At 32.4% G+C, this 24,900-nt stretch overlaps 1 protein-coding gene across 8 annotated transcripts in view; it reads left to right on the top strand.

The window, feature by feature from the left end:
• Nucleotides 1-24,900, top strand: part of LOC143234107 (voltage-dependent L-type calcium channel subunit beta-2-like) — a 178,555-nt gene that overhangs the window by 103,111 nt on the left and 50,544 nt on the right. For all 8 annotated transcript variants that reach the window (XM_076471176.1, XM_076471178.1, XM_076471180.1 and 5 more), the window contains 3 exons: nucleotides 5,996-6,112; nucleotides 17,148-17,270; nucleotides 21,588-21,721. In XM_076471176.1, the coding sequence (XP_076327291.1) occupies nucleotides 5,996-6,112; nucleotides 17,148-17,270; nucleotides 21,588-21,721 (374 nt within the window). The remainder of the gene's footprint in view (nucleotides 1-5,995; nucleotides 6,113-17,147; nucleotides 17,271-21,587; nucleotides 21,722-24,900) is intronic.

The following is a 24,900-nucleotide window of genomic DNA, read 5'->3' as shown; positions in this document are numbered from 1 at the left end:
AAAACATTGCAATGCAGTTTTTCATTAAGGATGAACAATTTTAACATTAGTTCATGCATGTGAAGGAACTGGGAGATTTTTAAAAATTAATTTTAGCTTTACATTAAAAAGAATATTCCAGCCATTCCTTTTCAAAAGTACGACTGAATTTTGGTGATTATACAGTCTTAAAGTAAAAATATACTCTTGAAGAAAAGTTTCCATAAAATTCTGAAAAACAGGAAATGAACTGTCACTTTTTATTGTAAATGTGTGTTTTATTATTTATGTATTTTAATGAAAGCAATGATATTTGTGATATTACCATTGAACATAATGTGTTCCATACCATTCCCGCAGATTTAAGCAGTATCATTGAGCATGCACGACGGGTAGTGTAATTATGTGAAAGACAAAGCACTACCATATTAAATGACATTTCAGATGTTTTCTGATAAAATTATATGCTAGTTCTGAGAAGATGCGATTTGACAAAGGGGGTGGGGAGGAGAATCTTTTTTTATTATTATTATTCCTTGGATTACGCTTTCAAATATAATCTTATCATCTCTGATGAAACTGAATTCATCCACCTTGTTCATAAAAATTAATACCCTTTATAAAATATAGGTTGGTTTGGTGTTTTATGATGCAAAGCAACTAGGCTATCTGTGCAAAATATAAGTATTGATGTATATATATATATATATAATATATGTTTTTATGTTTTTCTAGTTGTTGATTCGATATAAATAAACATTTTGTTGATCGTATCGCTGTTTTGATTGAGGCCCGACATGGCCAAGTGGCTAAGACACTCGACTCGTAATGCGAAGGTCGCAGGCTCGAATCCTCGTCACACCAAACATACTCCCTCTTTCAACCGTGGGGGCATTATAATGTGACGGTCAATCGCACTATTCGTTAGTAAAAGAGTATCCTAAGAGTTGGCGGTGGGTGGTAATGACTAGCTGCTTTCCCCCTAGTCTTACACTGTTAAATTAGGGACGACTAGTGCTGATAGCCCTCGAGTAGCTTTGCACGAAATTCAAAACACAACTACTCGAAAAAGAAAACAAGAAACATATTATGGCTCATTTTGTGGTCCATATTACGTTTTTTATCCCAGTAAATCCTGGAAATGCTGATATACCAGCTATACGTTATACTGATTTATAAAATAACTACATAGGTTATTTGAAACTTTGAATTTAAAAGTGATAAAGTAGAGGAATTAAAAATTTACATTTAATAATTTTAATAAAATGTAAAACAGTTGAATCATTTCAAAATAGTATATTTAATTTCACGTTTTACTACAGCGACGGTATTTTTATTATCTAGTGTCAATTTCTCCGAAAGGTAGCCAAAAGCCGTCTGGAAGGGTCGCTTGTTTTAATCAGTTGTACTATGATACAGTAGCGTGTTGTCTAGCAGTCAGTCAGTAGACATAAAGGCACGTCACATGAAAGACGCTTAACGTTGCAATTATTTACTGTCGTGATGTTAATAAGACGTGCACATGCCATGAATCACGAGAAAACTAAAACCCTTCGCAGGCTACAACACAGCATGATATATGAACTTCAAAAGAAAGAAATATAAATATTTGTTACTCTTATTTTGGTTTTATTTATTCTTGAAACGCAATACTTCTTTGGACCCTGCGCACGTACATATAGTTGTGGATGTATAGTATTATCGATTGTAATATTGAACCGGATTGCGCATTGATAAACGTCGCTTTATCAACACTGACGTTAAGTGATAGTTAAATTGTTGGTCTCTACATTGTCGCATATAAGCTCGTTAATTTGCAAGGGTATTCTAGGGTTGGTAGAGTGTGCTATAATTATTTCACTTTTTTCAGTTAGGGAATTTTCAGCTTTTACTCTTAAGATATTTTATGTTATGGAATGTGTTCATTTTACTCTGTTTATTTACTAATTTTGTATGATTGTATATGTATGTCGAAGTAAAACGGATTCAAAATACCATATATATTACTGTTTTGTAGTAACAATGAAGATAAAATGGCTATATAATTTTTAAGTTGCAACAACATGTATTTGTAAAGTTTATAATTGGTATTGTAAAATGAAAAAGCAGTAACTTAACCGGAAATAGTGTTGTTAAAATGATTTTAATTTTTATTGTGGGGCGTTTGATTATTAATAATACAACAAATTTCATTATAAAGTTATACAAATACGTTGTAAAGTAGAAACCGCAGTATAAACGCAATGTATATATTAATTTTGATATTGTAGAAAACGTGTTTTATTAACACTGCAATATTTACATGCATTTTTACATTTATTGGCAGAAATTATAAGATAATTACTTGTTAAATTAAGTGTGCTATGTACATTTGACAATTTGTAAAGCAGAACTTCACATCTTGTCTTTTGTATTTATATTTATATATTTATACTTCCGGACGTTTCTAGCAATAATTATTTATGTTTAGTTTTAAGTTTCTTTCTCACTGTTCACCTGTTACTTTTGCAGATTTACTGATGCTATCATCAAATATCTATTGAATAATGATAATTTTGCTTTTGGTATAGCCCAAGAGTTGGCGGTGGGTGGTGATGACTAGCTGCCTTCCCTCCAGTCTTACACTACTAAATTAGGGACGGCTAGCACAGATAGCCCTCGAGTAGCTTTGTGCGAAATTCCAAAACAAACAAACAATGCTTTTGGTAAAATTACCAAGTTTTTAGAATTTTAATATATTAAGGTCTTCAAACAATCTATTCTTCTTTTGTGCTACTTTTAACTACATAACCAACCATGTATCGGCTGCGTCATTACAAAGAAAAAGGAATGTTACATTTCGTGCAATTTGGGGTCGTGGTCATGCTTTTGGCTCAAATATTACAAGATTATACTTGTGTGTTATATACTTGTAATGAGTCTGCAGAGCTACTAGGAAGTACAATACAAAATTTATTTTTCATCTTCTCCAGTGCAGTTTCTTGCTCCACGATGCATGAGTAGTTATTTATGTGTTGTTGTGAAGTGTTTAACAATAGCATTGTTATTGTAACTGATAACTTTATCGTCAAGATGACCTGTCAGTAGGAAAAAAAAAGGTACAAAGTTATCCTTACTTAATATATAATTATTTGTCAAACGATGCTTCAAAGATAGTATAATAGATTATGCAAAATATTTGTATAATTTTTACACAGATTAGTTGCAGTTAGAAATCTAGTAAGTGAATTTTTCTCAAGTTGTGTACCAGGTGGTGTCTGATAAATGATAAGTGTAATTTTCTGTTCCTGCTGGAAAAAAGGTTTCCAAAATAACTCATTAAACTTTTGTAATTCATAGTCAATGGTTATCTGGATTTCAACAAAGCAAAGAGGCTATCAAATATTCTTATAAATCTAAGTGTAGGCTCAAGTACTTAAACTTAAGTTGGTTCAATTTCAGCCTTCAAGTGTACTGAAAGATTTGGTGACATCTGACATACTTTAACTTAAAGTTTGTACTGCAAAGTTAGCTTTAATTTTTTGACTGTCAGGTGTACATTAATCTTAATTTATTTCCCAGGTGTAAGAGGTTCTTGTTTTTGCAATTTGTGCCAATTAGTTAAACTGTCATTTAATATATTCAGAATATACATTTTTTCAAATTTTCTCATGTGCAAAACTGTTTTAAATAAGCTTTATCATATCGTATATATCAAGTATGACATAATTTTTGCATTTTCCATTGCCAGTATGAGAAAACACAACATGTTGGGACCAAATACTTTACAATTGGAGAAGTAATAACTTGGACCATCATAAACAAATGCCACATGTATACTCTCACCAAATATTCTCATGTCCATCCTGTTATGTCACTAATATAAGAATTAGCAAACAAGTGCTTTTTCATTGCTGTCTAGTGAAACAACCACACTTCCTGTGTAACATCTGATGTCCTGTGATGCTTTGATACTAATTTAGAATAATAGATGAATATGTGGAAGAAAGATTGAAAATATGCCTTATAAGGTTGTTGTTCTTGGTGGAGTAAAACTGCAGGGTCAAGACAATAGTTGGGAACATACTTTGCCTATTAACATGAAAAATAAATTGACATGCAATGTCCTTTTAAATATTTTTAAAGAAGTATCAGAAGAGGTGTTCAGTATATCAAAATCATTGGTGGATATTAAATTTTATTTTTTTCAGAACTTTCATAGTTACTGTTAAGTATATCACAATGCATTACATATACATGCTATTTTGTCATGAGAACTTTATTTTTTTTTTCCAAGTGTGTTCAGAGAATCAACTGTTTTGTCAATTTGTATTTTGGAGGTTGCAGGACTATCATTCACGTGGTAGCTATTATCTAGGAGTATCTGTAAAATTTCTGTGTTGTACTTAAGATAACTGTTTCAGGAAGTAAAATTATCAAGTGTACTTGAACTGATGTAATTTGATACTGGTATTCTGTTTTTTGGTAAACTGCAAATGAGTCATAGTATATAACTTGAATTAATAATTTACTAAAGCCGTTTATATTTTTTTCCCTTTTAATAATTACCTCATTACATAGACAAGCTTTATTGGTTGATGATTGTAATTGTTATATTTATTATAAATTATTAACTTCTGAAGAAATACTGTAATGTTATTCAAGTACTTTTGTCTGTATAGACAGATATAGCAACAAGCACCATTGTATTTGCATAAGTATAGATTGAATCTTTTTTTTTTAACAACAATGGTATTATAACTTCTATATAATTTCAGTTATATTCTCCTTGATTTCATAGAGGTTTCATCAATAAGATACATATTAGAATACTATGAGTATTTAATTTAAAATATACTAGCAATTTTCTGTTGATTTGCATAGTACCAGTACTATAACAGTGGAACTTTATGTATGATATCAGTTTATTTAATTTACTTGTATATCTTTGCAACAGCAAACATTATCTAGTAAAAGGACCTGCTCTTAGTGTATTTTTGCAATTTTTACTTAAACTTTACATTATGTCTCAGAAGTGAAAGTACAAAAAGAGATCAACAGCTCATAACCACATATAATTTATATTTCCTTTGTGTTAGAGGGTCAGTACTCAAACCAGTTCAGTAAGGAGATTAGTCATACATACCAGCTTCTCTGTGAGTTTAAAAAAGTTATGTTGTATTGACCTTTTAGACACCATCAAGTGCTAATATTCTAGAATATGTATTATTTGTTTCCAATTTCACTTGTGTATTATTATATTGGACTGTTATAATAAAATTGTTCATTTGTTTGTTTATAATAAAAAATAACACAAAAATATGTGGATTACTGTGTTACACATTGGCAGTTGTAGTTTTCAACCTATTTTTAAACTTCATTTAAAAGAGAAGCATTTTTATAACATTTTCTTTTAAAACTTGTTGGTAATTAATAACTTTATAAAAACATGTTGAAATGCAGAGGTATTTTCCCCACATTTCTCTGATTTGTTCATTTTAGCTTGAAATCAGATTTGTGTAGTAAATACTACATCAGAACTATCTTTTGTCTCTCATAAATTACTGAAATGCTATTTATTACACACACCTGACTTTGAGTCACAACAGAAGGATTAAGAGGACATGTAAAAGAAAACTGCAGATAGCTTGTATTTTTAGAGCATTTCTGAGGCCTAACTATTTTCCAAGACGTTACCTGTTTTTGATGTTTTAATCATAGGTTTATATATTTTGTTCAAGCCTACACTCTTTTTTTACAATATGCTGAGAACTGACAGATTCACAAGGTGTTGCATGTATGTGTATAATGAGTTAAAACTTAGTAGTAATGCCTTATCTAAGATAAAGATTTATTTCTATGTTAAAATGTTTATTCTATTATGTTGCCATCATTTTGTTTGACTGATATAATTCTCACACCTCATGTAAATTGTTTTTGTAAATAAATTTGATATCATCGTTGCAGATTCACATAATTTAAATATATAAGAGAATATAAGAATATTATTTATAAGTAAAATTAAAATGTTTTACAGGGATCTGCAGATTCAAATTATAGCCAACCATCGTCAGACCTGTCTCTAGACGAGGAAAGAGAGGCTCTTCGCCGGGAGACTGAGAGGCAGGCTCTTTTAAAGCTTGAGAAGGCTAAGGTATTCTTTACAACATTAAATAATCAGTATAGCTTATACAAGCAGAAAATTCCAAAGGTCTTTTTATTGTTTGGATACAATAAAATTTTATGGAGATTTAAACTAATAATTTAGCCAATGAGTATTATTGTACTGTTGCTTGTATTTGCATTTGATTAAAACATGTTTTGGTTTTAGTATTTTTTTTATTGTGTAAAAATGGTTTTAATTTAAATCAAGTACAGAGCTGAGAAAAATACTGGTCCTTTCAAGATGTTTGGGAAATATACAGGTTAGTGTGTTATAAATCATTACATAGACAATTCAGATGCTAGTTAACAGAAATTGTGAAGAAATTCTTACATTGTTAAATCACTTCAGTGTTAGATATGTGCATAAACGTTTGGTCTAGGTTTAGAGATGCCAACCATTACGATTTGAGCATAATCATTACGAATTTGGTGTATACATTACGACTATACACTCATACAGACAAATATTACGACTTGTTGCAACTTCCAAATTATTGTATATTATATAGGCCTATACAATAAAGTGATAAATTGTTCCCCAGGGCTTGAAAGGGGTGAAAAGAAAATTTCTAGTGAGATACAAATAAATATTGATAATAAATAAAAGACATAGTCCAAATGGCTACTTGCAAAAATCATGTTTGTGCTTGAAATAATAAAAAATATTTGTATCTCTGACGTCTACCAATAGTTTGAGTGCTGTGCTTCTCCATACTGGGTACATGGGAGAATCCATAGTTACGTCATCAGTGCCTGTCAGCCAATTAGCGCTTGTGTAGATGGGTATTTCTCACTTTCTAAGCGGCATAGAAACACCAATGCGATCGTTCACAAGCTGGAAAAAAAGAGGCCTCGTTCCCCGGATTGTCTTGTTTCTGGCAAATCTAAAAGGACTGAAACTGTGAATCAAAATTTATGAAAGAGTATAGTGCAAAATATCTGGTCATTGCATCAAACGTCAGTGACAGTCATGCATTTTGTACAGTTACATCGATTTTTTTTTTTGTTGTTGTTGTGCATGGCAGTATAAATGATTGTTCTGACATACAAAATCGGCATCTCGCCAACAAAAGGCTGAGGCAAAGACAAAAACGATGCAGATAATGACATTTATGAGTAAGAATTCAGAATATGAAACCATAAATGCAGAAGTGATGTTCACGCAATTCGTCATTGCTCATAATTTACCCCTAGCTGTAGCCGATTATGCAGGACATCTATTCAGAAAAATGTTCCCAGACTCTGATACAGTGAAAAAATATGGCTGTGCTAGAACCAAAACTACAGCCATTGTACAAATGTTGGGTTATGAAGATGACAAAATGATTTTAAGCAAACTTATTAACAGTGTTTACAGTTTAACCACAGATGGATCCACAGACATGGATGACTCAAAACTGTATCCAGTGGTTGTATGATATCTTGACCCTTTGCTTGGAAAAATTGTTTGTTCTCTATTGAATGGAAAGAAACTTCAACAGCAGAGAATATTTTCAAGCTTTTGGACCACGAACTGACAAAGAGAAAATTTTCATGGGAAAACTGTTTTAGTTTTCTCTTCAGACAATGCCTCAGTTATGTCTGGTATAGGTAAAGGTATGATGGGACACATCTCAAGATGACAGCCTAGCATTTACTTCATGGGCTGTGCCTGTCATCTCATGAATATTGCTGCCAAGAAAGCTTCCAGAGAACTGCCCTGACCAGTTTCTGATATATTGATAGATATCTACTATCTTTTGGACAAAAGTGCTAGCAGAAAACAACATTTCAAAGAGTTTCAAGGATTGTATGACAAAGAAACAAGAAATATTCTACAACTTTTTAACACAAGATGGCTATCACTTGGGGTATGCCTCAACAGAATATTGGACATATGGGAGCCATTGAAGAAGTATTTTCACTGTGAAAAGGAAAAACTAGATTCAAAAGGATCTAAACGTGCAGCTCAGTCAGGCAGCAAGACTTTAACAGTCAGGATATCCTCTGAGCCACACAGGGACACAAGACAACAGTCTCCAAAAGTAGACAAAGAAACATTTGATATAACTCAATATATGTTTAGACAGTCTGATCTTGAACTAAAGAAAAGACAATCAATGAAAAAAGAGAAGAAAATGAAAGGTAGCAAAAAAGTAACCAAGAAAAGTTATGCACAGAGCAAGTTAGATAAGTTTACAGTTTTCTTGGACAACAAAATGAACTTGTTATTTTCTTTTTCTCCAGTCTTGAATTTCTCTATTTGAGCAAGCCAATTTGATATTGTAAAGAGAAGAACCTTGCATACACATTATGCATAGAACTCTGATTACACAAGTTAAAAATAAACTTGTCAGATTCATCAAGCCAGAATATCTTGAAGGCAGCATCAGTGAACTTGACTACAACAATGAATCCTTACACAAATCTGATGAGGCAGTTTCTGTTGGAAATGCTGCCAAGGAATACATTGTTAAATATGAAAAGGACCTGGACCTGATCAGCTTGTGTACCAGTGTCAATAAATACTATATTGCAGCTACAAATTACATGATGAAAGATTTCCCTCCAAATGATGAACTTCTGATTCACGCAGAGGTTGCTGATCCAAAACTGAAAGTCAGCAAAGATTTCTCTTATCTATGCTTCTTCACAGACAGGTATCCTGTGCTTGTCAATACACATGAGCACGACACTATTGACAAGTTGGAAGGGCAATATTTGAACTATCAAATTGATATTTTCTCAGAAACTGTCCTTCAGTTGAATGCTGGCAAGTTTTGGGTTCAGCTGTCTACAGTTAAGGATGGAAATGGCAACCAGAAGTATGACATTCTGTGTAGGGTTATGCTTGGAATTCTTCCAATTTTCCATTCTAATGCTGACAGTGAAAGGATATTTAGTTTAGTGACTAAAAACAAAAGCAAGTTCAGACCAAACTTGAGCACCTCAGTTTTGAGCAGTATTATTACAAACAAGATGTGTATGCAGTCAAATGGACAATGTTGTTATAACTCCCAACCATCCAGAGGCATTCTTATGAAAGCAAAGGCTGCAACAGCTGCAAAACTATTACAAGTGTCATCAACATGATATAAACTAGTCCTTACACAAAGGCTTTTTCTGCTTACTGTTTGTGCATGTTCAATGTTGGTTATTACTCTGAACTAAATGAAAGACATAATTTCAAAATAATTTTTTTTAAAATTTATTTATTAAATACACAAAACAGTCATAAATGAGCAATGTATAACAGTAATAAATAATAGTAGTTATAATAATAATATAATAATAAACAGCTTAAAGACATTGGTCAGGCCTAGTAGCTGCAAATGATAAAGGGCTCTGTTTACAATCATTACGCTCAGTCGTTTGAAATAGTTGGCATCTCTGTAAGTTTCTAATCAGATTAAAGTGTTAAATTAGGAATTTGCAACCAGTGTTGAATTTAGAACTTCCGACCAGGTTGGGGGAGGTATGAGAAACTAGGGACATGAATGAAAATTCAAATTTAACAAAATGGTAATTACTGTTCTGTATCTAAAATACTTTATTCAACAAATTTGCAAGAATATATTTTCATTATTATTTATTATGATACTTAAGCAAATTTGCAGAAAATAGAAAAAAATGTAGTAAAAAATATGTTTATATGGTTTACTATAGCTACTCTTTAAGAAAATGAATGTGTCTTGGTTTCTTCTGTGAATATGAATTGATAATCATTAACAACTAGGTGTTTGAAAGTATATTAGGCCCCTTAAAGCTAATCTTCATTTGTTTTGAAATGTCTTGTTCCATTCAGTTTCTCAGCTTATTTAAAATACAGTTCATCTGCTGAAATAATGCTTAACTTTAGCAGTTGGTACCCACACCATCATCAGGTCATTCATTAAATCATGGTAACTGATGTTTACTTTCTACAGGTAATGCATAACATTTTTATCTTGATATTCTTGCAATATACCTGAAGGAGCTCAAGTCAGCCCACACAGCATCTACATCCAGTCCAACAGAGAAGCTACATTCTCTATTTAAATTATCATATGTCAAACTGCCCACCAACTTGGCCATTTGAAAGGAAGAATATGTTGATGAGGGAGACTGCTTCTTCATTGAATTTGTTCCAAATGTCACCGTATCTTTTAATATTTTGAACTTTTGGCTCATTTTTTGGAATTGGCTGTATGTCAAAAGCATTTGTTTTGAGATCTACAACAGCTATAGCAATAATTTTCTTTACTGTATCTCTTAAATGCACTATCATTGATGCTATAAATTGAGAAACAGGTTGCTGAGATTAGATGCTGGATGCTGCTCATAAAGCCTTGTCCAAAGCTGCTGTGGTATCATCACTACTACTCACTACCTGTAGTCCAGGTTTGTTTGTAACATACTGTAGAATTGATTTCTGTGACATACTTTACCACAGAAAAGTGCAAAGCACAAAGTTTAATTGTGATGTTAAATAACTCGCAATGCAACCAAATAATGCAAATAGTTGCTACACAATATTATAAAGCATGAACTGCTTTTCTAGAAACATCTTCATGCCTGATAATGTCTAGAAACTTTGAGAAATTTGAAGAATGTTTATCTTATTAAATCTAACTCTACGTCAGGATTATTTGATAGAAGAATTTTCTTGCAATTCATGTTGACTAATTGTCTAGGTCCAACACGTGTTTCTTTGAGAAGTCACCAGAATTTTGCATTATTCTGTTTGTATAATAATGTGGTTTAGGTGTTTTGAAATAATACTAACTGTTGACTCACTACTTTCATTAAACTAACATCAATCTGTAACAAAAGAAAAAAAATAACATCTGTAAAAAAAGACAAAATAATTAAAATATTTTAGGAGGGCTACTTGGAATCACCTGTATACCCCATAAATTTTACATTGTTCATGGTGTTATATGTTACAAGTGTTAAATCAGTCTTAGTTGGTGTTGTATGACTTTGGTAACAAATTAACACACTAATAAATTATAAATTAGGGTAAATATATTACCACATAAATATCATTTAAAGACTGTTTATTGTCACTTCTTATTTTAAAATAAATTTTATTACTTTAGTGTAAATATAAGCTAGATATAAAATATTATAATGTATTTAACCCATTCACTGGAAGTATATTTTTTAGTGCTTCCATCCCATTCACACTGCAACTGAGACAAATGTTTTCCACTGCAGATGCTGGTTATTGTCTTTCTCTGTTGGGCCCAGGTTCATCATCTTGACTATTGTCACTAGATGAATCGCTAGCATACTCTTGTCTTATTGCCTCTTCATCATAATACATTTGAACACCACTTAACTCACATTCACTATTTCCTAAACTATTTGAGTCAAGCATATTTACATAGTAATTAGGGTTACTGCTCACTGCTTTAGTGATGCAAGCATAGTCAGTACACAGGTGCCATACATTCTGCTTAGGCATCTTGTTAGTTACTGCAGAGCTGAGTTAAAAACCTTGCAGGAAACCGTATATAAACAGTAGGTGAGATGCCAATAAATACTTTCCAACTCATTTTACTCCCATATGTCATGAACAGCAACTCTGAATGACATTGGGAAATATTTGTCCAGTCTAAGTATAGGGAGTTGGGAGAACTGCAAATTAAAAGCACCAACTGCATTGAAAAGGTAAACACTGAGTAGTCAGTAGGCTACTTGTATTTAGTGTTGATTAGCTATCCCTAGTTTACTATGGTTAAGAGTAGCGTAAGTGTTTGTTCTTTGGAAAGTGTTAGGGAGTAAGAAGTAGGTTTTATTTGAAACTCAGGACTGGCATGTGCATTTAAGGAAGCTAGGAGTAAAGATATGTAACATGTATGTAGATTTGCAGGTTGGAAGAGAAAGTTGAGGTTATATGAAGTAGAGTAGGGGAAATAAATAAAGAGAAAGGTAAATTATGGAATACAACAGTAAGATTTTAGTTGTTTAGGGATAAAAGAACTATATTACCATCCAGGGGCAGGGTTTTAGGATATTTAAACAGCACAAGTAAGAGGTGCAAGCAGTGATACAATATTTGTAATGCACGTAGGAGTTAATAAAGTAGGAAAGGATATGTCAAAGGAGTTCAATGTAAGAATGAAGGGTTGATAATGGTATTAAAAAAATGACCAGGATAAATTAGTTCTGTGAGGAATGCATCTTAGATGTAACTGTGGGAATGAAATTATAAGTAGATCACTAGTGGAGAAATGCAAGGCTTACTGTAATATTTAAGGTTGGATTTGTGGGATCAATTCAGTGAGAAAAGAAAGATTTTTGGAATGGATGATTTACATTTAAATAAAGTAGGGGCTGAGTTGCTTAAAGAGGCTGTGAACTTAACTGCAAGGGCATTTTTAAACTGAGAGTAGACAGTGGTGATGGCCACAATAATGAAGAGAAAATAAGATGTAGAGAAAATTATAATGTAGGAACAAAGTACAAAATTAGTTTTAATGGTAGGCTAAATTGTTATTATTGTAATGCTGGAATGGTAAGAAATAAAATAGGTGTCTTTCAAGCATTAGTCAAAACAGGATTTTTAACCAATGGGAGTAACTGGTTAAATGTTGACATTGCTGATGGTAGGAATTTCTTTGACATGTAGTTATTGTTATTTATTAGGAATTGAGCATTAAAAAAGAGAAGTAGTTTTATATCATACACACTTTGATAGTTTTACTTTATTGTACAATATTATATTGGTTTCATGTAAAATTGTAACAACTTAAACACCATCTTTTTTATGTTTATTATCAGATATTTGAAGAAGCATTTTGTTAAGGAATGTTTATTAAACCTGAATTATGTAAGTAAAAGAAAAAAGCATCTTACACTTGCAACAAAATGCTTTTATTGGAATTTCTTAAGTTTTGAAACATTGCATTGATGGAAAGCTGTTCTGTCAGTGTGAAAAGGTTAAGTTCTTATTGTAGAATAAACTGAATAATTAGTCTAGATCTTAAAGTATCCAAGAAAAATTACTTGTTTCTTGATATGAATAGCATAGCAGATTTGAGTCAATTGTAAATTCATAGTTGTTTGGCATCTTTTGGATATAGCCAGCTGATATGAAACTGTAATTTTTATTATGTATGCTTGTGTGTGAAAAAAAAAACAAAACAGAGATACAATGAGAATAACAAGTTGAACAGAGACTAAAAGAAGAAAATTACACAAAATTAAAAGTTTAATAATATTAGAACTGGAATTTTTCTTTAGTGTAGGCACAGAATCACAAATTGAAAGTAGTAAAAGGAAAAAATAACATGTGAAATACATATACACTGCTGACCAAAATCTTAAGGCCAGTGAATATGAAGAAAAGATATCCATTTTTCATTGTCAGACTCAACCACTTGTTTGAGTAGATCTTTGAAAGATGAAAATAAGAAAAGGGAGAATAAAAATAAAAAAAACATTTTAGCATTTAGTAGGGAAAATGTGAACACTATGAAATTAACCTAAATACTAGCTGGTCAAAAGGTTAAGACCATATTGAAACGAAGTGTTAATTGGTAAACACATAACAAAATTTAGTCATTTGTGTTCAAGCATTAGCATTGTCAACATTTTCCACTGACATCTTCTGTGTTACATTGGGTAAAAACATAGCAAAGGGTAAAAAGTTGACAGAGTTTGAACTTGGCAGAATTGTCGAGCTGGAAAAGCAAGGTGTCTCAACATGCCATCGCTGGTGAGATTGGGTGTAGTAAAACTGCTGTTGGAAATTTTATAAAACACCATGAGGGATACAGAACTAGAATTTCAAGTGGTCGTCCCAAGAAAATTTTGCCATCATTTAAAAGGAGGATTCGATGGGTTGTCTGGCAAAACACCAACCAATTGTTAAACCAGATTAAGGCCATTACGGATGCAAAATGCAGCTCAAGAACAATAAGATGGCATCTACGAGAGAAAGGCTTTAAAAACCGTAAATGTCTTCTAAGGCCACGCCTCCTTCCACACCATGAAACAGCTCGGTTAACCTTTGCTGAGAAGTACCAAACATGGGATGTAGAAAAGTGGAAGAAGGTTTTGTTCTCTGATGAGAAAAAATTTAACCTGGATGGTCCAGATGGCTTCCAATGTTACTGGCACAATAAGGATATCCCACCGGAGACACTTTCTACATGACACAGTGGAGGAGGTTACATCGTGATCTGGGGTGCTTTCTTCTTCCATGGAACAATGGAGCTTCAGGTTATACAGGGGCGTCAAACAGCAGCTGGCTACATTGGCATGTTCACATTTTCACATACTAGTGTTCACATTTTCTCTATTAAATGACAAAAAAGTTTTTTTATTTTTATTTTCCCTTTTCTTGTTTTCATCTTTCGAAGCTCTACTCAAATAAGTGGTTGAGTCTAACAATGCAAAATGCATATTTTTTCTTTATGTTAATTGGCCTTAAGAATTTGGCCATCAGTGTATATGATGTACAAACTTATAGTGAAAATTATAAATAAAGATAGTTATCCTCATATCTTTCACAGATTTTTCCATACAAGGAATTTATTCTAACAATTGTATTGGCAGAAACACCATTCAAACATTACATATACATAAATTTTTGTAAATGTGTAAAACACTGCAGCAGCCCACATGTTCTAAAGGCAGTGCATAAAACACTCTTCAAAACAATGGGTTTAGTCAGTATATATATGTGTGTGTGTGTGTATGGTTTGTTTAGATTTAGAAAGTGAAAGAAATGCCCATTGTAATTTCATTGTATAGGTCACTGGTTAGGCCTCATTGAAGTATTGTGTTCAGTCTTGAGGTACTCCTAAGGTAGACTTAGGAAAGACGCTACATTGTTGGAAAACGTTTAGAGGAGGGTTACTAGATGACATTTGGGATGGATAAATTAAGATCTCTGAAACTGTTTTTCTCTTGAAAAAAATGAAAAGGGAAATGATGAAGGAGTATAAGGTTTTTAAAATAATTGATAATATTGATATGTATTTGAGTTTTCATACTTAAGTGGTGAAAATTATAGGACTAGGGGACACAAGTATAAATTGTTGGCAAGTTAAGAGTTGTCATCTTAGCCAGGTTTATTTTCCTAACAGATTGGTTGGTTTTTTGGAATGGATTGCCATCAAATTTGGTATATATTGCAGAGTTTAGTGTTTTGTATGGGACATACTAGATCCCTTATCCTTCTAAATTTTGTTTTGTCAGTAATTAAAATTATTGAGGGCTTCTATTATAAAACAATGAAAATTTAATTAAAACCTTTTATTGTTAAAAAGTGGACAGTGGTGTACATTGTTGACCAAGATATCAACTAGTCACACATGTATATCATTATCAGTAAAAACAAGTCAAAATATGACTTGTATAAAACACCTCATTCAGTTAAGGCCTTCAAACACACAAACATACATGTTAAGTGCTAATCAAATAATTCTTTATTTTGTTTGCTCTCAAAAATGTGCAAGTTGAGTTCTGGCTAGCATTGCCATTTCTTCCTGTTATTAAAAATATGTTCTATACTGATTTATGTTGACTAGTCAAATACCTTTTATAAAATGCAATTCACAAATTCAAAAAGAGTATAACCCCCTACATTGTGGTAGGTTTATATACATTATTAATCAAATAAATTGCTATCTTTTTTTCTGTTTTCCTTTGCTTATTTCTATGATTTTTATTTCAAAACACTTGTTTTGTTCTTTTCTCTTGGTTTTGTTCACTTTGCTAGCTAATTTGGTTTTGTACTTTGTTATATTATACAATAACCATCCCTTTACATACTCTACATAATCTTACCACTTCAGTTATGTTTAATATTTAAGTACATGTGTTATGTTGTGGGAAATATTTACCCAATGCTGGTTTAAATATTCTTAAATTAATAAAATATTTTTCTTTACATAACTTTACTTTGTTATATTAAATATTATAAAATAACATAAGTTCTCATTATAATAAATTTCAGGTCACACAGGTCCATAACATAACAGAAAGGTTAAATAACTTCATTGTTGTGCAGTATAATTTATAAATTTACATTTATATTACAATAGATGGATTGTTTTAAAGTATTTCTTATTCTAGGCAATTTAAACCTAGTTAGTAATTTGATTTTCTCCTGTTTTGATCTTTCAACTTATGCCTGGCTTTTGATTTGAGATTGGGTAAATGTAAATATTCTGAAAAAGTGTCCAAAAAGTGTGAGAATAATTTTGAAATTTTGAAAGTTTAAGAAATTTTGGGTCATGGAAAAGGAGAAAAAGGAAAATAGGCAAGAATTTAGAAGGAAAAGAAAACAGTAAATGGTAAAATGGGGAAAAAGAAACTGTTTACAGATTATTGGATTGTGTCACTGAACTTATGCTATTGTGGCATTACTATCAACCAGTTTTATATATATAGTGAAAAATTAAAGAAGAATTTTAGGAGTCTCAATTAAAGGTACAGGATTAAATTGGAAATATTTGAAAGAATATCTACTGGGAGAACTGTATAAAGAATCATCACACTTCACTTTCTTGTTATACAAATCAAGAGAAAATAAATATTTTGTAAATAAAGCTCTGTTGTGTGACATTGTTCTTATTAATTGAGCTTATATTGTCCAACACAGTAGCTTCCTCTAATCAGTAAAACCAATGCTAGTTTGATTTTACACTTTGGATAATGGATAGGTGAAGTAAAACCTGATTATTATGTGAAGAAGCTCAATAGCTTAAAAAATCATTCAAACATCAGACTTTTTCTCATTCCACAAACGTGCAAAGCTTCAGTGGACTAAGAAAAATTTGTATTTATTACATTAAACTACATTTTTTGTAACTGGTTAAAATTTTGATAATTTTATCCATTATGAACTAAATACTTTCTTTACAATAAACTCATTTTATTTGACTTTACTTATCCAGACTTTTTGTGCATCTTGTATATAAAGAAAATTCTAAGTTTATCCAAACTTGTTTTTCTAACTTGTGCTTTGCTTCATTTTACAATTTAAGATGAAAACATAATGTTACAATAAATATCAAACTTCAAAAAAGTATTTTTTTTCTTTAAAGACAAGACCTGTGGCATTTGCTGTTCGTACTAATGTTGCTTATGATGGAACATTGGATGATGATAGTCCTGTGCACGGATGTGCTGTTTCGTTTAGCGTTAAAGATTTTCTCCATATTAAAGAGGTATGCTTATATTTTCAAGGATGTTTACTAAAAAGATCTGTCTTTACCAAGGTTAATTGATAACCTGTTAAATCATAACACCATACAATATTCAGCTACTTTTTTTGTAATAATAAAAAACAAATATATATATAATTTAATCTTATTGCTGTAGGACACATATCACAAAGTGTATTTTAAAGGAAAATAATAGAATCTCACATACTAAACCTTTGTGCAAGCTTTCATTAATTGGAAAAAATATTTAACAGTTTATTAGGTTTTTGTCTTCCATTACATTCTGTTAACTTTCAACCATACATGAACTAAAAATCGACCCAGTAATGCATAATTAATAAACTTTGCTTTTCATAGTTATAAACATTAGAATGCATTGTTTCATTATTTGGGTACACTTTCTGTTCATGATATTTATAGTCATAACGTTAAAAACTTCTTACAAGGTTCAGCCAGCTAAAAGTATTTAGGTTAGTCCTTAGTCCATATACTGAGTTAGTTAAGGTTTCAAGATACAGCATATTTGAACTTCTAGAAAAGTATACATCAAGACTTAAATATTTTATAGATCTCTAAAAGCAAACCAAAGTGTTGTGTCAGGTATAAAACTATTTGTAACATAAGATACAAAACTACTTGTAACACCAGATACAAAGCTCCTGCAATACCTTATACAAATCTATTTGTAACAAGTTGACAGGTGCAATAAAACAATACTGTGTGTGTGTATATTTATTTATTTATTTGATTTTCGTTGAACTAAAATTAATCATCAAATTTATATAATAAAGTTTCATGGTGGTGTCATGCAAATGATAAGTATTTTGAGTGCTTGTGAAAGTTCACAAGATGTATACACATCATTTAGTTACAACTTGGAGAACTTTACTGTTTTGACAAAGATATGCTTCTTAATCTATTAAATCAGCCTTAGTGACAGTGGGAATATTTGTGATATGCTTCTTACAGAAAATAGGATTAACTAAAGTATTTGCATCTAATTAAAGAAAACTTTTATATACATTTTTTTGTGTGTGTGAATGTTTTAATTTTATTATTCTCCATTTTTTATTAGTTTCAAATCAATTAGTCTTGGTTTAAAAGTCAAGTAGAGAAACTTATTAGAAACTGCTTTCTTGACACTCTCAAAGCTCTCTCTAAATTTTATGATTAATAATAGTATTTTACATATAACTATTTTAGTTAGTAATACAACAAAATGTAACTGATGTACACTGCTGGGCAAAATCTTACGGCCAATGAACATAAAGAAAAAATATACATTTTGTGTTAGACTCAACTACTTATTTGGGTAGAGCTTCGAAAGATGAAAATAAGAAAAGGGAAAATAAAAATCGTTTTAGCATTTAATAGGGAAATTGTGAATACTATGAAATTAGCCTAAATACTAGCTGGTCAAAAGTTTAAGACTATACCAAAAAGAAGTCCTAAACAGGGTAGGAAATGCCCAACAAGAGGTCTCAGTAGTGAGTTGCATGGCCATCATTGTGAATAACTTCAAATATTTGTTTTGGCATAGTCCAAAAGAATTATGTTATTAGCCATGAAAAAGTCCTTTGTCTTGTGGGCATTGTGGATTGCAGCATTGTCCTGCTGAAAGATCTAGTCATTTCCATACAAGTGAGGGCCTTCAGTCAATAAGGATGCTCTCTCCAACATGCTAATGTAGCCAGCTGCTGTTTGATGCCCCTATATAACCTGAAGCTCTATTGTTCAATGGAAGGAGAAAGCACCCCAGATCATGATGGAACATCCTCCACTGTGTCATGTAGAAAATGTCTCCAGTGGGATATCCTTATCATGCCAGTAACGTTGGAAACCATTTGGACCATCCAGGTTAAATTTTTTCTCATCAGAGAACAAAACCTTCTTCCACTTTTCTACATCCCATGTTTAATAGTACTTCTCAGCAAAATTTAACCGAGCTGTTTCATGGTGTGGAAGGAGGCGTGGCCTTTGAAGACGTTTACGGTTTTTTAAAGTCTTTCTCTCGTAGATGCCATCTTATTGTTCTTGAGCTGCATTCTGCATCCGTAAGGGCCTTAATCTGGTTTAACGATCGGTTGGTGTCTTACCAGACAACCTATCCAATCCTCCTTTTCAACGATGGCAAAATTTTCTTGGGCCGACCACTTGAAATTCTTGTTCTGTATCCCTCATGGTCTTTTAAGAAATTTGCAACAGCAGTTTTACTACACCCAGTCTCACCAGTGATGGCACGTTGAAAGAGACCTTGCTTTTCCAGCTTGACAATTCTGCCAAGTTCAAACTCTATCGACTTTTAAGCCTTTGCCATGGTTTTTACCCAATGTAACACAGGAGATATTGACAACGCTAATGCTTAAACATAAAAGACTAAATTTCATTACGTGTTTACCGATTAACCCTTCATTTCAGTATGGTCTTAAACTTTTGACCAACTAGTATTTAGGCTAATTTCATAGTGTTTACATTTTCTGTATAAATGCTATAAAAGTTTTTTATTTTTATTTTCCCTTTTCTTATTTTCCTCTTTCAAAGCTCTGTTCAAATAAGTGGTTGAGTCTAACAATGCAAAATACATATTTTTTCTTTATGTTCATTGGCCTTAAGATTTTGACAGCAGTGTATTGGGTCATCCCATAAGTAATATCTGAAAATTTAATACAGAAAGTGCATCATCATTTCTGTCTTTGTAGAAGGCTTTAATGACTAAAATGTGTAGTAGGATGTGTATGAAAATGTTCACACATAAAAGAAATTAACCCAAGTCCATTTTTTCAAATCATTAATCAAATAAATCCTTATGAAAATGGATATATCTAAGGAGCAAGTTAAGCATATAATGCTTTATGAGTTTAAAAAATGGCAATAGGTCAGCAGAAACTACACGAAATGTTCAAGGTGTTTATGGTGAGGAGTCTCCCAATGAAAGAAAATGTGGAAAGTGGTGTCAGAAGTTCAGGTCAGGTGACTACAGCTTAAGTGATGCAGCACATTCAGATCATTCAGTTGAGTTTATTGATGACTTGCTGCTTGCTGCACTTGATGAAAATTGTAGTGTAACAGTTGAAGAACTAGCATAGAAGCTTAATTCAATCCATTCAACAGTTCACTGTCATCTGTACCAGCTTGGAAAGGTATCAAAACTTGTTAAACGGGTCTCCCATTATTGACAGAAGCCAACATTAGAGCAAGTGTGGACATTTGCACTTCTCTGCACTCTTGTGAATGTAACTCACCTTTTATGGGCAGGTTAGTGATTGGAGATGAAAAATGGATATTTTATAAAAATGTTAAGTGCCATATACAGTGGCTCATCAGTGGATGCAAACTGGCTAAAGCACAGCCAAAAATAGACCTCCACCCTACGAAAGACTTGTTAAGCATTTGGTGTGATATTCTTGGTGTGAACCACTTTGAGTTGCTGCCACTCAGTGTAATGATTGCATGAGGCTTCTATTGTCAACAGTTATAGCACTTGAATGTTGCACTGATAGAAAAGAGGCCTGCTTTGATCAATCATGAAGATGTTGTTTTACACCAGGATAATGTAAGACCCCATACAGCAAGGATCACATCTGCAAAGGTTGAAGAGCTAGATTGAGAAAAACTTCCACATCCTTCTTATTCTCCAGACCTTGCTCCATCTGTTTATCATCTATTGTGAATTTTGTGGAACTATCTTAATGGAAAAGATCTTGGAACACATGAAGGTGTGAAAACCACCCTCTCTACATTCTTTTCCTCCAAGCCCCAAGAATTTTATATATATTCAGAAGCTTGTGAATCATTGGAAGGAAGTAATTAGTAATAATTACTTAAGGGATGACCTGATATAAGCATGTAAAGTGGAAGACTATCTAGTTGATACTGCTTCTTGAAGTTAGGTTTGAGATGTAAAAAATATATAACATGTTGTTCAGAGAAAAAGGTTAAAAAATTATATTTGGTCATAAGTTTACTGATTAATACAATAACTTGTTTGTGCAAAGTAGTCTTATTTTGTATACATGTATTCCGTTAATTTTGTTTCAGTCAGATCATTTAACTAAAAATTCATATACTCTTTTCTTGATTACATAAGGATGTAGTCACCTAAATTATCTTTTTATTCTAGGGTATGTATGATACAGTAGTTAGATATTTACTTATACTTTAACATATGAAGAGTAGTAATTTTAAATTATTATTATTATTATTGACAGCTATATAAAAATTTCTTTACATTTATGCTGCTAGCAGAACATTAACTGTAACTTTAGAATTAAGCCATGTGTTTGATAGGTAAACCTGTATTTCAACCTTTTATCTTAACAGAAATACAACAATGATTGGTGGATTGGACGACTTGTTAAAGAAGGATGTGAAGTTGGTTTTATTCCAAGTCCAGTCAAACTAGAAAATCTAAGGCTACAGCAGTCTCAATCTAGAAGTAGTAAACTATATACCAGGTCTGTAGGTCAAATTCTCAAATTAAATATGATGCTGCCAAAAATACTAAATGTAAAACTGAAGACTGTTAAGACTAAATTAAAACCTGGAGGACAAATAAGAGTAACCCAGCATAATTCTGTTGAATAAGGGTAATTCAAAATTATACATTTAAAACCAATAACATAGAGAAATACTTGTCACAAACTATTGGTTGATTGATTGTGAAAATCTGTAAGACCAACTGCTTATTCTGAAGTAGGAAATGATGCCTAGAAGTTATGTTATGTGTGTGTAATGTGCTCAAGCTTTGTATGTTAAACCAGTAAATTTATGATTACCCTAATCTGAAAAAAATAAAAGGATACAACAACATACGTGTATATTGGGTGAATCTTGCCGACTTTGAAAGTATAGTTTGTGGTTTCAAACGTGCTGAATGTGATACTCGTTTATTAAAAATGTCCAAAAAAGTCTACTCAGAGATAGCTTTCTCTTTGTTTTTCATGTAATAGTATTTAAAGGTGTAAATCTAGTATTTGTTTATTCTATAAGTTCCTGTAGCTGATTGTGTTTTGGACAGTTCAGGATTTCAAGAGAATGACATCAGTAAATTTTTGCATTATAGGAAATTTGAAATGGTTGTGCTGTAGTACTGTATTAGTATCAAACTCTTTATTTTGTATAAAAAATTAAAAAGGTTTAGCATTTTAGAGTTAACATAGCAACAAGCATTTTTATATTATACAAAGTTTAAAATGGTTTAATTAATAATTGTAAAGTTTGTGTGCTATTCATCTTTCTGTAAAACAAACTGTTATTGTTACAAACTGCCGTGTAAAATCGTCTCTGTGTACCACAAGCGTGGAACAAAGCTGTACCTCTAATTTGTCAATGTGTACTTACCAACCTATGATGTAATCATCATTAATATGTGGTCATCAACCATTGCAAAGACAACACATGATACTTTCCCAGGGATTGTTTATTTTCATACTTTTTTTTTTAATAGGAATTATCAGAATTTGTGTTTTATCATTTTACACTTTTGTTATGATTCATGGTATATTCTTACTTCCTTTCATTCTTTTGGCTACACTGTAGAACAACACCATATTTTAAACTGTTAAAATTTCTGATACAATAATATCATCAATAGCTTTTCTCGATTACTACTGTCATTTACTGGTGTAAATTTTCAGTGCTTGCCACTAACCTTCCACTTCCAGCTTCTGCATATCCACATGTAAATGATTATGCAGCAGCTCTTCACCAATAAGGGTGTGCAACACAATTCCTATTGTAATCAGTGCCCTCTCCACTTGCATTCATTAATCATTTCTCGGTTGGCAGTAGTACTGTACAGATGTGCTTGTTTTTGCTCGCAAGTTTGTCAGTGTTTTTTCTCTATACTACAGCCTTCTTTTTTCTTTAATATTTCCATAAGTTTTCATGTTTTTTTAATTGTAAAAGGTTGCTTTTCCTACTTTGTACCTTTGTCTTTGGGTGTCCTGTGTCTCCTTTCCTTAAAATTCCTATTCCTCACATTATTGAATTGTGGCCTGGCAGCCCTGGCAGCAATCTGAGATCTTTGCAATTGACACTCATTGTATGGTGTTACTCAGCTCTTTTGTTCTTTTCCTTGTACTTTTTTTTTCCTAAGACTTCTTCTGTTAGAGAGAGTAATTCCACTTTTCCATCCATTTTTCGTAGCCTCAATTTCCCACATTTATAACCATTCTGATCCTGACTGTCTCCAGTGTCCAGTCTGGGACCTCTGATGGTATCTCTCTTGCACTGGTCCCTTCCATGGCTCCCACAATTATTTGTTTATTTCATGAATACTTCTGTCTTGAGGCATCTTTCCCATTAGCCATTCAAGTTAAATTTACCAGTTCATTAGGCAGGTGTGTTCTTTACTTTTGCTTGAGGGGTTATTGCCTTTTTAGGGTATCTTTACATCATGTACCTGGCTACCCATTTCCATCTTCCTTTGGAGGTCATCATTGGGGCTGGTAAGTGGACTACAATTCATACCTTTGTTTCCCATTACTTATATCATGTGGCCATTTCTTGTTCAGTGGGTTTTTGTTTTCCTCCAGTCACCACCTTACATATTGTGGTGTCATTATGACACTGAATACTGTGTTTTAGTTGCTTCTTTATTTATAGGAGCCTTATAACTATTTTACTGTGGATCTCACTCTGTAATGAGTAGTACCTGAATAGGTATAATTTATTTTGGAAAATCTGCACTGCCCATTTTGTGACTAGGCTTGGTATCAAGTATGCTGTATTTCTTCTTATTACAAATCTGATATACAATTCCAAATGCCATCAGTTGTTGGTTGTGTTTTTTTCAATTCTCATTTGTATTTAAACAACTATTTCATAAGATTAGAGATTGGGTGTTCCAAAGAATCACTGGTGGTTCTCTCTGGTGGTCTTTTACTTCATAAATATGTTCATCCAAGATCTTACACTCTTGGATAATCATGAGTAAAGCAGATTGGGATTGCTGCTACCTTTGATGGTCTGTTTCATTGAGCCTCTTTTTATTGTAGACCTGATGTACAATTCCTTATGTTGCCAGGTGTTGGTTAATCAACTCTGATGTGGTAGCTCTACTTTTTAGAATAAGGTATTGCAGTTACCTGTCACCCTGTCTTTTATGATATGATTCTCTGAACTCTCCAATGTGTTTCTCCCTCCTTTCACCTAATGAGTATGAGAGTCCTTGCCCAATACTTATCACTTGGATGGTGTATCATGGAGGTTTGTCCTCCAGAATGATGTATCATACAACTCAGTTGAGAGTAGGGGGAGTGGATTTCTACTGGTGTCAATGGCAAATAGTCCTTCCTGCTGCAGTCCTAATGTACAATTCCAGATACCACCAAGTTTTGGTTGTAACAAATATATATAAGTCCTCACATCTGTTTTGACCAGTATCCCTTCTTCTACCATGGACTGGATGAAAAATGTCTAATACTTCCAAGTTTTGGATTGGAGAAAACCTGGGGTGCACATTAACTGTGTCCAGCTATGACTAAAACCTGATCTGCCAGGACACAGTTAATGTATTCCCACCTGTGTGTGGTAAAGTATCTTTCTCCTACTGTGGAATTGAAGAAACCTACCAATTGCCACCTAGTTTTTTACTGGAGATATCATCCTACCAGAGCTTTCCACATTCCTG

Source organism: Tachypleus tridentatus, chromosome 12, assembly GCF_004210375.1.
Source record: "Tachypleus tridentatus isolate NWPU-2018 chromosome 12, ASM421037v1, whole genome shotgun sequence".
NCBI classification, from domain to species: domain Eukaryota; kingdom Metazoa; phylum Arthropoda; class Merostomata; order Xiphosura; family Limulidae; genus Tachypleus; species Tachypleus tridentatus.
The sequence above is the reverse complement of the archived record's forward strand: the minus strand, read 5'-3'. Positions and strand labels throughout refer to the sequence as shown.